At 37.3% G+C, this 13,018-nt stretch overlaps 1 protein-coding gene across 1 annotated transcript in view; it reads left to right on the forward strand.

Moving 5' to 3' along the window:
* The window catches only part of LOC104516944 (uncharacterized protein KIAA1109-like), an 88,712-nt gene that overhangs the window by 5,986 nt on the left and 69,708 nt on the right, over window positions 1–13,018 (forward strand). Inside the window, 8 exon segments of the mRNA XM_010161458.1 lie at window positions 884–1,062; window positions 1,196–1,302; window positions 3,360–3,568; window positions 4,893–5,120; window positions 5,719–5,856; window positions 9,090–9,266; window positions 11,637–11,765; window positions 12,771–12,890. Of these exon segments, the coding sequence (XP_010159760.1) occupies window positions 884–1,062; window positions 1,196–1,302; window positions 3,360–3,568; window positions 4,893–5,120; window positions 5,719–5,856; window positions 9,090–9,266; window positions 11,637–11,765; window positions 12,771–12,890 (1,287 nt within the window).

The following is a 13,018-nucleotide window of genomic DNA, read 5'->3' on the forward strand; positions in this document are numbered from 1 at the left end:
CTTGATGTAAATCAGAGGTAAATTGTTTCTATCGCTTATATGAAGCATCCAATCATAGGCTGTTTAAATTTATATATACATATATATGCAGAAATAAAATTACATTTAAAAAAGATATATGCACATATGCTTCATACATACATAGCCACACACAGTCTAAGGATGCACAGTAAATGTAACACACTAAATGTGTGTGTATATATGTATGTATTTTATCACTTGTAACTCATTTATTTAGAAAATGTGAAAATCCAATGTATGTTCAAAGATAAAAATCAAGTACTGGAATGGGTACCCCCAAACCATTTTGGAAAGCCGTCTTCCAGATTTTTAAGTTTCTGTAGAATAAGTAATGATGATAAAGTATTTTTAACAGACACAGCTAATTCTCTGAAAGACTGTACTTCTTGTCTTCCCTAAAATAGAAGCAATCTCCTGCTACTAAAAATAAAAAAAACCATAGTTGATGGTGATGTTGGTAATTTTGTATAATTTGATAGCAAAGGAAATAATGTTTATTTTTGTTAAGTGTGGTTTGGTTGCGTTGTAAGGTGGGCTTGGGCCAGTCACTTAAGCTATGCAGCATGGCTTGAACAACAGAAGAACAGGAATTGCTAAAAGCCATGCCCCTGTGTTTTACAGATTGTTGGGGTTTGTTGTTATGTGCACATTACTGGACTTGTAACTGTTCAGAATTACAGAGCTCTTGGTATTACACTGGAGATTGGTGGGAGCTGTGGTCAGCAATCACATGTGAAAACTGAGATTACTTGCATCACTGTGCCTGTGAAGTGAAGATGATGGTGCATACAAACGTGTGAACAGCATGTAAGCATTATGCATTAAGGGAATGTAAATTAACTTTTCCAATGTTTGTTATTAGGGAGAAGATGTTGATCTTCATTTATATCTACCAGATTGTCATCCTAGTAAATATTCCCTTTTTATGTTGGTGAAGGATTGTCAGCCTAATAAAATCAGTCCTGAATCTTGTATTTCTGCTGAATGTCAAAGTGGTCAGAAAATGAGCAAACCCAAATGGAGGAACATTACTCAAGAAGAGTGAGTTTCAGTGTGATATATATTTATGTCTTTATACTGGCTCGTCATGTTTACTTACTTTGTGATGAAAGCAACCTTACATGTTCACGGAAGATCGTACTTGAAGTAAAAGTGTGATGTTCCTTTTTGAAAGGGCTGGATGGGTTGAATGCTGGACGGTCCCGAGTGTTGTGTTTACGATTGACTACTCATGGCACCCAATTTATCCTCAGAAGGCAGACGAGCAGTTAAAACAATCCTGTAAGTGGCACTACTTTTTTCTTGTTAGCATGGTTCATTTCAGGAACTGCTGTGACTTTGTTGAATCACGCTGCTTAAAACTGCAATAATGAATAGTGAACTGAACTCTTGTTATGTCACACATGGATGCTCATCTTCAGAATGCAGCAGGTTTGATTTAATAACTGACAGTATCTTGTGATGCAAAATATGAGGAAGTGTCCCAGTTGCCTGTGTAAAAAGAGGATGCTGTTTGTAGTTCACTTCTCCTTGTCCTTAACAAATCGGCTCTCTTATATGGGTTGTTGCATAACATAAATTATCATGTGGTATATTAAATATGAAGTACAATATTTGTGGCAGTATTGGGTTTCCTAGCCTTTCTAAGCTTTTTTCCTTTGGATGTTGTGATGTTGTCTTACGATTTAAATGTTCAAATACAGTATACATGAGAGAGATGTAGTAGCACTGTCTTACCTCTATGGATATGAAACTCTGCGATTCCGTTGTAGCTAACACTGTTGAAGTGAACCATGGCCGCCAGATAGGAGTGTTAGACTGGTCAGTCTGATGCTAATTTCCAAGCAAGAATTTTTTAATTTTGAATGTCTAAACTATTTCCAAATAAGAAATATTCTGTAAGTATGTTCTTGCAAAAAAAAAGTTATACTTGAAGGCAGAGGTAAAAGTAGGTTACTTTAAATGCAGGGGGAGGTATGCAGGAAGTTACGGGGTTATGTAAAGTCTTTCAGGTTGAGATAGTGGAAGCAGAACTGATGAAGGAGAGGTGTTAGAAGAATAATGCAGGCTAATTTGAATGTGCCTCAGTCAGCAGGTGTTGGAAGATATGCTGGATAGCGTCTTTAGGTTTCGAGTTCCAGCAATTCAAATATAAAAGAATTCATATTTTAGAGGATGAAGCAGAAAAAGTAAGATTCATCTTGCAGATGTTCATTAAGTACTCTTGTGAGATTGTCGGCTGTGTCAAATGTGCATACTTCAGATTTGAAAACATTTACTCCTAAGTGTAGCAATTGAAACTGCATTTGAAAGTTTGCACATACACAGGTAATTTCATCTGCAGCTTCCTTCAGTGAATAATCCAGCATGGTCCAGCTCACTTGTAATGCCATGCTGATAGGATGTGTTTGTTACAGTAGCAACATCTGCATTTCCTTTTGAGTCAATCGATTAGACTCTGTGTGTCTGAGAAGCAAATACGTTGCATAACAAAAGTGATAGCTTCCAAAAAAAGTGGTCACCTCACTGCAGCGTTTAGCTAATTTATAACACATAGACACTAATGGTAAGTTAAAGCCTTGAAGGTTTGCTGGCTAGGGATGCGTGTTCACTGTGGTTCTGTATGTGCCAGTTCTTCCAGTTAAACTGGACTCTGAATCTTTCTCCAACTGGAGCAACAATTTTATATGGTTTTCCCATAGAGTTCTTTACTACCCAGTAATCACTTTACATCCACAAAGCACTTCCAGTTACCGACTTCCTTCTCGTCGCCTTTCCTCACTTAAAGACAAAGCGTTCTCCTCTCTGTAACTCCAAATAAAAAGAAGAGATAGGAAATAATATTTGAATTTCCAACCTATTTTGTGACTAGAGTAATTTGAGTTGTTTGAGAGGAAATTTTGGCCTACAGAGCCACTGGTTCAGAGTAGGTTTTTAGTATAACTTTTGCAATTCTCATGTTTATTCACTTTGTCTATTGTGCAGAAGTTGTGTGGTTGTGGGAAATCTGCTGCACTGAAACAGCAGCACATCTTCGTTTGACTTGAACAGCAAGATAAAGAAGTCGATTCCCTCCCCCCACCCCCGAACTCGATGGATTGTTTTTCTCTGGCATATTTAACATTGACTAAAATATTACATATTTTCCTGTCTTCTCATAGTTACTAGATATGTGAAATCAGTTCTGTAGCACAGACATATTAACATAATTATACAATCCAAATAAGAAAGCTGCAAAAAGTTGTATATTTAATTCACATTCATATTTGCAGAATTTTGTCCCTCAGAAACCTAACTTGTAATCAAAAATCTGTTTTCTTCTTTGCTTTGCACCAAAGTGTCAGAAATGGAAGAAACCATGTTATCTGTGCTAAGGCCATCGCAGAAAACAGCCGACAGTGTGATTTCATCTCCCACAGCTTCAACCCGTCTTCCCCTTGACCCCTCAGAGCTGCCCCCGGATAAGCTCCATGTGGAACTGGAACTCTCCCCAGATTCCCAGATAACCCTGTATGGACCCCTGCTCAAAGCCTTTCTGTCCATTAAGGTAGGCATAGGAGCACAACTCATAAAGTCTATGGGTGGACATGTGTTGGAAAGGGAAATAATTTGTTTCAAATGTAAAATCAGAATTCTGCTGAATATGTGAATTTAGATGAAAACTTTTTGTAAGTAGTAGTGTGGAGTGACTTTGATATGGCGGAGCTGGGATGAATTCTGTTGGCACAGGCTTATGAGAAGACTTCCAATGTGTATATGCAGACCCGTATCAGTGTGATTTTCCTGGACTTCCAAGCACACGGGTACTCTTTGCTCGCTTGTGCTGCAGACTTGTGCCTACAAAAGAACAAAGAAGTTTTGGAAGGCAAATGAGGCACAGAAAAGGCAAGGAGGGAGGCAAGAAACATCGTAAGATTCAAACCTGTTTCAGTTCAGTCTTCAGGCTAGTACTCACATGTCAGCATCTCACAAATCACCAGTCGAGTTTGTAATAGTTGGAACGTTTTTCTCCACATGAGAGGCCGAGGGACTGAATGGCTTTCTAAGAACGAATGAGGGAGCAACGTTTGTGTCTGTGTTGTAACCTCTTTGGTCAGAAAAGATTCTGTTCCACAGAATGCTTAGTCCCCAGTGATTCCCATAAACTGAATTACCAGGAAAATACACCTGCATTATTCAGAAAATCATCCTTGAGAGTCTAGTCTTTTTTTTTTTTTTTTTTTTTTTTTAAGGAAGGGAGAAGGTGCCAAATGATCACAAAACTGATTCTGATGCACTTAATAAAAAAAACACAGGGAGTTGATTTTTATTGTTAGTTAGTGATGGAATTTCTGTTTCCCAGCAGAATTCAGCGAAGTTACTTTGGTCTTCGATAAGTGAGGGGGATTGGCTTAGAAACATAGTGGTTTTAGACCTGAGAGGAGAAATGTTTATGAACTAGTATTTCAGAAGCATGTTTAACACTTTGAAATCTGCTGTTAACAAGTTTCAGAAAGTTGGACGAGAGTGACTTCCTGCAGGATGCTTTGTGTTCTTACTCCCAGTTACCTATCTTTAAGAGGACAAAATCTGTTTAAAATGTCAGCAGTAGTACTTCAGAATTGTTATTTGTATTGCATGCATCTAAAGTACTAGTATTTTGAGAACTGCTGAAAGCCCCTTCTTTTCCCCCAAGCACAATGTCTAAATGGCTCATTAAAGGTTTATTTTTCATAAAATGAAAGTACATATGTTTCTTCCCCTATAGTTTGTAGCTATACCACTTATTTTAGGGAGGAAACATACAGGAAAATGTTGGATTTGCATTTCATTACGTTGCCTATATGTTTTTAATTTGTTTTCCATATGGTCATAACAATTCCTTTTCCTAGGAAAATTATTTTGGGGAAGATGACATGTACACTGATTTTGAAGAAGTTATTTCAAGCCCTGTTTTGTCACTGTCAACTTCTTCAAGCTCGGGATGGACAGCCGTCGGAGTGGAAAATGACAAAAAAGAAAATGAGAGTTCAGTCAAGCCAGTTCATCCTCTTACTTTACGCCCATGGGATATCACTGTGCTTGTTAATTTGTACAAAGTGCATGGGCGATTACCAGTGGTAAGTACTTTAGAATCTTAAAATACTCTCCTTCATGTGGTAGTGCTGTGTTGGTGGTGGGTTTTTGTTTGTTTTTTTTTTTTCTCCTTTTTCTTTCTAGTTTCATAAGCTGGAGTTCAATTTAACTTCCTGGAACATTAAGTTATAGTGGTGTTTACCAAAGTGTATGTATACTCTACTAAAATTATGGGTATCTCAACTAATTTGAGACACTATTTATTTTGCTTATCTGGATTTTTAATATGATTTTTATTCAATGAACTTGATTTATTTGATAATATTTTCAATTGACCATTAAGATTTCTCTGCTAATTATCAAAACTGTCTTCCAATGGTGCATTCTGCTCTGTGCCTTGTGAGGGATCCCCAGGAATTCAAATAAGAACTCAGCTCAATAATTGGGTTCTCCCAAACAGGTTTGTATTGCTGTTCATGTAATTCTTGTGAGGTTTTTGAAATTGCATGGGCTTCTTTTTGAGTATCCACTTGGAGGAAAATTAGCATACTGCCTGCTCACAGGTTTGCCTCTAGCCTTACAGTTTCAACCATGTTGTGTATTTTCAGTTTCCCAAACAGATGTGCTTAATTTTTATTGTAGCATTGCAGTCCAGATGGTCCTGAGTGCCCTACAGCTTTCTTGGAAAGGCTGTGTTTTGAGATGAAGAAGGGATTTAGAGAAACAATGCTTCAGCTTGTACTGTCTCCAGTGAATTTGTTTCTGAATGACAACTATCAGGTAGCAAGCTGTTTTTTATGTGTTTGTGTTGTGAAAGTTGGGATAATCTTAAAATTAATTCTCTTTTGTTAGGGACTTTACTGTTGTATGCACACAAAGTTTATTAAGGCTTATGACTCATGAGGGGTATTAAAAAAAAATCTGATGCTTTTTTTTTTTTAATCTTTCTTTCTGCCCAGTTTGCGTTTTAGTGAAATGCACAAAAGAAAATACTGTATTTATTTTGCTTAAAATCTTTCTGGAGAAGGTTCTGTGAGAAACAGTAACATTCAGACTGGTCTTAGAACCATTGAGTGATCTCTGGTTTATGCATGGGGTTTTTTTGTTTGTTTTGCGTGTGTTTCATTTTGGTTTTTTTTTTAACAATTTGGTTTTCAAAGATACTGTAAATACTGACACATGTAAATTTTGTGCAGCGACAGGATATGTTGTGCTTTTCTAATCATATAGTTTTAAAACTGCGTGTAAATAGAATAACTGCAGCTTTCATATATTAACTATGACTTTTACTGGGCTAAATCACACAGCTAGATCTGTGTCTTACAGTGAAAATATTGTTATGACCTACAGTCTTCCTCTTGTGGGGGAGTCATGAGCCAGACGTCAGAAAGTTCTTAATGAGACAAAGTTAAGTGTTGTTTGTGCCTCGTCAGCTAGCTGTATGCTACTTCAATTTTAGTAAACTTGCAAAAATTGCTATTCATACGGATGAGTTTAGCTCGGCAAGGAGTTTAGGCTGAAATTTGTTAACACAAGAAGTTATCCTGATTCAGTGGAGGTTAATGAATAGTTGGAATTTGCATTTTCTTTATGCACGTATTAGTTGCATTAAAAGTCTGAAGATACTTAGACTGGACATTACAGATTATATTGTTTTCAATCCCTATGTCCTGAAATACATTGCTGGCAATGGTCTGTATAAAATAAAATTTAAATTATTTTTATATTATGTACATTCCAGGTATTGAAAACTGGAATGCTATACATAGATGAAGATGCATGTCACCCTACTTATTTTACTCTTATGTCAGTAAGTTAATGAAAGAAGTTGGTGGATACTTGTTTAGTTTTTCCAAATTTGGATTCAGTGTGCCACAAGCACAAAAGTACCTTAAGTGTAACCACTGACTGTGTCTAATAGGAAAAGGAATTGGAAGTAATGATCAACTTTCTAGATGGCAAAAAGTTAAATGACATTTTAGGACACTGCATGTTAGCCCTTATATTCTGAATATGTCATTCTGTCAACCTCTTATTAGTAAAGAATAAATCTGAGATGAGAATGTAGAATCTAAACGTCTTGCTTTTTTGGTTGCAACACTGCAATTGTCTTTAGCAGCAATCTGCAAAACGTGATGTTGTGAAGTTGCTGGAAGTTCAGATGCATAATCTATGTGGGATTAATAGGGTTGTCTGTAGGGAGAGCTGCAGAAATTGGATGTACTGACAGCATGTTGGCAGACAGAATTCCATTTTTTCTCACACCTTTTGTCAGGAGCAAAGTATCCAGATAGCAGGCTTGTTTTTCAATTGAATGAAGTTGTCAGAAGGTGCAGCTGAACCTGAGAATTACAGGTCGAACACACAAACCTTTGTGTAATGAAAAATTGCATCTGATGAATTTCTAGTTATGTTATCCAAAGTGCTGGAAGGTTTTTGTGTATCCTTTTTGTGGGTTTTTTAATTGTTTGTCCTATGCGGAATGCAATCATTTGAATAGCTGCTTATTTGAGAACACACAATCTATTTTGTGCGCTGAATGAGACCTTTAAAGGTTGTTCAAACCTGTAGCTTAATTATTGTATTGCAAATCATATGTACAAGGAAGCAGAAGTGAAGTTGCAGACAAAACCTTAATTTAGGGGATTTTTTTTTTTTTTAAATGATTTAATTTCACAGCCCTGAGGCTTTTTGCATGACTTTCAGTTTTCTTACTATTTAGACTTTGTAATGCTGTGGTTACATATTTTGCCTTAGGTTTTGTATGTTCGTTTGGCTGGATTTATATTAGTTCAGAAACATTAACTCAGACTAGTAAGGCTTCTGCCTGGGAATTTCTGTTGGTTGAAATGACAAAACACGCAGGGTACCATGTTTCTAAAAAAAAAATATTGTGAAGGTTTTGATCAGTTATGCCTGTTACTATTACCTGGTGACTTTGTATTAATTCTTGCCATTTAATGTTGGAAACATTCATATTTTGGGTTAAGGAAAAAAAAGAGAAAGACCCTTTATTCACATTACCTATCTCAAAAGTGCTGTTTGATACTTCCCAGTTCAACCTGAAGGTGAGAAGCTCATAGTACTAATGTATGTAGAGCAGGAATTGTACCTCTGCCTAGCTGGGCAAGTATCCTCACTTTGTGTTTACCGTTGATGCTGTTTTGGAACAGCTTCTGAATGGAGACATAGGTCACCACTGATATCAAAAGAGCAGGGCATGTTTCTTCCTTGTTAAGTAACTCCAAAGGATTTGCTGGCAGTGGAAGACAAACCAAGCAGGATAACCAGCTGAAAAAACTGAATGAAAGAGATGTTTTGGTGTTGACTTACTGGCTTTAAAACACAGCTTTACCTCCATGCAGTCAGAAGCTTCTAGTGTATGTCTGCACTGTTTTTATATTTTCAGTTTCTTTTCTGGCTGGTGGAGTAATAATCTTTTGAAAAGTATTGTATCTGAATTTTCACATCTGCAGACAAATAGCTTTGCTTTAGGTAGCCAAGAAATATTTCAGTGGGAAGTACCACTTGGAGAACAGCCTCTGATATTTGGTGGTGTTTTGGTTTTTCAAATTTATTAATTTTTTTAATATAATGTGTCACCTTTCTGTTAGTAGCAAACCTTCATAATTTAGGTTTTTTAATCTCTTGATCACTTCCATTGTTAAATGTGCTCTTCAATTCTCTGTTAGTGTCTTATTGCAGTAATATTTAACAGGTGGTGCCCATATGTCAATGTGTGGAGTTCACCAAGGGAAAGTTGTTGATGAGGGTTGCTAAAAATGAAAACAAACTTGGGTTAGATACACCTCCCTCTCCCCTCATTAAGATTTGCATATATGTTATTGTGTGGGTAACACTGGGAAGCCTTGGGACTGTCCAGCTCTGCAAGAGTCACCAGGATTGAAGAGGGGAAGATGAATGTGTATGAACTATCTCTGGTTACACAGCCTTTACACTTCTTATTGATGTGTTCATTGAAATATTAGCTTTAACTTCCTTGTCCTTGGCAGCGCCCTGCAGTGGATGAAGTGCTTCGGGAGGGTCACATCAGCCTGTCAGGGCTGCAGCTGCGTGCTCACGCAATGTTTTCAGCGGAAGGTCTGCCTCTTGGAAGCGATACCTTAGAATATGCGTGGCTGATAGATATACAGGCTGGAAGTCTTACAGCCAAAGTTACAGCACCACAGGTACCATCTAGAAACTACTCGCTTTGCAATGATACCTTTCTTCTTGTAAAACTGGCGTAGCATGGATTTTGGAAAGCATATCATCTCAGCTGAATTTTAATGCATCTGTGCATTAAGGACCCTTAATTTTATAGTTTGTTAATCTAATCCCTTCTGTAAATGGATAGGAGATGCCAAATGAGCTGAATCTGATACTCATCTTAAATATAGGTGTTACAGGGTGGCTAGCATTATATGAGATTTTGAAGGGATGACGGTGACAGGACATGAAGTTACGCTAGTCTGTATTGTCACCACAGATAAACACATGTATGTTACATCTGTGTATGTTAATGTAATTTAATACTGATTAAAAAGGCACAAACACAGTAACTACATACACTGTAAGTGGATTGATTGCAGAGTAAATAATACTCCTTTGTAAACAGAGCAGGTCTTTTGGGATACCTTCAACCATAAACAAGGTAACATGACAAAGAGGAGAAAGGAAGATGCATTAAGAATGTTAAGTATGAGATGACCTAGTTGTCTGTGTCTTCCTCTAAGGTTAGAGGAATTTATTTTATGATGCTGACTTCTGGAGATGCAGGTTTGTTACCCCTGCTGGTTAACTCTCTGGGAAGGACAAATGAAGTATTCAGTTGTGATTGCAGTCTGAAAGGCAGTTTGATATCCCTTGGATGTAAGGGTCCTGGAGATATGTAAGCACTTGCATGAAGGGATGCTGCCAGCAATAAGGATATCAAGTTGAGCATCTGGCAAGAATTCAGCTTGCAGATCAAGTCCTGGCTTTCCATAGAAAGCTATGGACAAAGCCATGCTTTGAAATAGGAGACAAATGAGGTAATTTGTGGGAGTATAGTATGGGCAGGCTTCACCAGGAGAGTAGCTGGTAGCTCAGTCATGCTGCTCACTGGATAAATTCTGATGCTTGGTCCCACTGGAACATAGTTTGCTTTCAGTGCTGGATTTTCTTAGATCAGTCTTAGCACTAGCTCCTTTCAGTTTTGTCATTTATGTTACTATTAATTTCCAGATACAGTAATGGCTCCGAGTATACAATAGGCAGATCACTTTGATTTATTTCTGGTGTGGGCTGCCAGATCTTTAAAAAAGGTTGCTTTGTCAGTGTATTCTGAGACATGAGAAAAGTAAACAAATTCTATTAAGTAGTTGCATATTTATAAATTTTTGAAAGACACTTCTACATCCTCTTATTCCTCTAAAAATTAGTGTTATTTTCTACCATTAAACACATACTTCAGTGGGAGACTTCTGCAGCAAATAAAGTAAAGCATACAAGCAATTTCATTAAATCTAAAGAATAGACTCCAAATGCGTATTCATGCCAAATATACAGACTTTTGTGGTGGTATTTCTTAAAGTGCTACCACTGATTTAGATAAGCTATAGTATTTACTCCACTGCTGTATGCTTCAAAATTAAACGTAGTTGATTCAAAATACTCTCAAGTGAGAGAACATTTCTAAATGCTTGGTGCAACTCAAGGATTTTCTTCCCTTACCAAGCCATTCTAATTTTTGTGCTTCATACAGGATTTTTATTTAATTTTATTTTTTTTTGTCGGCACTGCAATGGAGCAGAACTTGATTTTGCTTTTTCAGGGTCGTTGGCTTTTTTCCTTCCATTATGTGATGCCCTGCAAGAATTTGTGTAGGGACAACACTAAAGGGAGGAGGAGAGATTTTGTGCAGGACAGTCATAGATGTATTAAATTCCATTTAAATTACTGCTGATTTTAAGTGCCCTTTCCTTTGGCTAGCCAGAGAAAACACATTTCCCTCTCATAATAGAGACAGACAGTCATGAATCATTTCCTTTATGAATGAGCTAACTGTATAAAAGATTTAAATCAACAATAGGCTAATTGCTAGGTCTAGCAAGATTCAGCAGTGTTCTGTTTAGCCAGTTTCCTCCTATGCTTTCTAAATGTAACTTTTGTTACTTAATGTACAAGGAAGCCTGGCATTTAAATTATGAATGGTAATAGAGTATGGAGGTAAAATAAGAGGAGCTCTTGACAATGACATTCTTGGTTGGCTGTAATAGCAAAAGCTGTTTCCTTATATTAAGAAATAGTGTAGCAAATTGTTTAATGTCACAGTGTTTTCCATGGAAAACGAGAAACTTGCATGTCGTGGCATGCACAGAAATAAAAATCAGTCTTGAGTAACAGGTAATAGACTAGGTGTAAGCAAGGTAATGCAGCCCCAGTGTCATTGTGGAGTGTTACTTGATTTTACTCCTGCTCACCTGAGGTGATGTTCTCAGATGTTCAGTACTCTGCTGAATACTGAAAGTTCATTTCGTGTGCTGGCTCTTAGACAACATCTTGTTATTTGCTTGCAGCTTGCATGTCTTCTGGAATGGGGGCAGACCTTCGTTTTTCATGTGGTGTGCCGGGAGTTTGAGCTGGAAAGGCCCAAGTCTGTAATAATATGCCAGCATGGAATTGATCGTCGTTTTTGTGACTCTAAGGTAACCTTTCATCTGTCTTAATTGCTCGCTATATTTGCACAGGTTCTTTGGACCAGTTTAGAAATCCAGCCTTAAAGTTATCAAGACACATGGAGTGTATAGCCAGATTGGCTGTTCCCTTTGATAAAGTACAGCTAATTATGTTTTAGAAAGATTGTCTTTGGATTTTCCTGTGGTTACACATAACATTCTTGGGCACTCTGAATTATTTTGAGAAACGGTACCCCCAGAAGTCATGTCTAGTTTCTTACCTCTACTGTGACAGTTAAGAGGCAAAGGGCATGCTCCAGTATCCCTTAAGAGACAAAGGTCCTACCTGCTCCTGGCACTTAAGCACGGTACTTTTTCATCCCACATCCTCTCTTTATGTATTTATATATATACATGTATATAAATTGCCTATCAGCATATTGATAAATATTCTTTGGAACCACTCTGGGAAGCAGTGCTTTGATGACAGCTCATAGCTTACATAGACCCTTTTTTTTTCCTTTTTTTTTTCCCCTAAAAAGAAAAAAACAAAATCAAAAAACCCCCCAATGGTGGGACTCTTACTTAACCATTGTGTCACTGTGGATTCTGCATTTGGTGTTTGTCTCTGGAATCCTTGTGTACAGTCACTTGAAGACCAAAGGAGGCCTGCCATATGTACTTAATCATATATTAAGTATGATTCCTGGATTTCATCTCTGAACATCCTGCTTGTTTTGTTCCAGTGTTTGTGATGTTCCCTATTAGCAGACTTGATTTGCCTTTTTCTGGTGGAAGTCAGGAGAGCCAATTGGGTGCCCTGATATTGCTGGACAGAAGAATTAAACATGCACTAGTGAAATTCTATGCCGCAGCACAGAAACACCCCATCTCATACTCATGTTGATAGTGTAGAATAAGTAACTTTTTATTGTTCTAGTTTTAGGCCTCTGTTAAACAGAACATAAATAAAAGGATAAGCACAAATTAAACTCCTAATATACGTTTAAATTTTTTTTTCCTCTTTTTCTTCAGATGAACTGTGTCCCTGGGCCATGCCCGACATCTGATGACTTAAAATACACCATGACACGCTTAGCCATGGATGGAGCAGATCTGTACGTGGTAGAACATGGCTGTGCCACCAATATAAAGGTGAAAATGTTTCTCATAACAGAAATTAAAATACTTTTTGTTAATAGAGTTCTCTAGTATTTTTTTAATATAATAGCTACCTGATTTTATTGCTTGCTTACATCCAATGGGCTAACCAACATTTCTGA

Source organism: Eurypyga helias, unplaced genomic scaffold (genome assembly GCF_000690775.1).
Source record: "Eurypyga helias isolate BGI_N326 unplaced genomic scaffold, ASM69077v1 scaffold6461, whole genome shotgun sequence".
Classification (NCBI taxonomy): Eukaryota; Metazoa; Chordata; class Aves; order Eurypygiformes; family Eurypygidae; genus Eurypyga; species Eurypyga helias.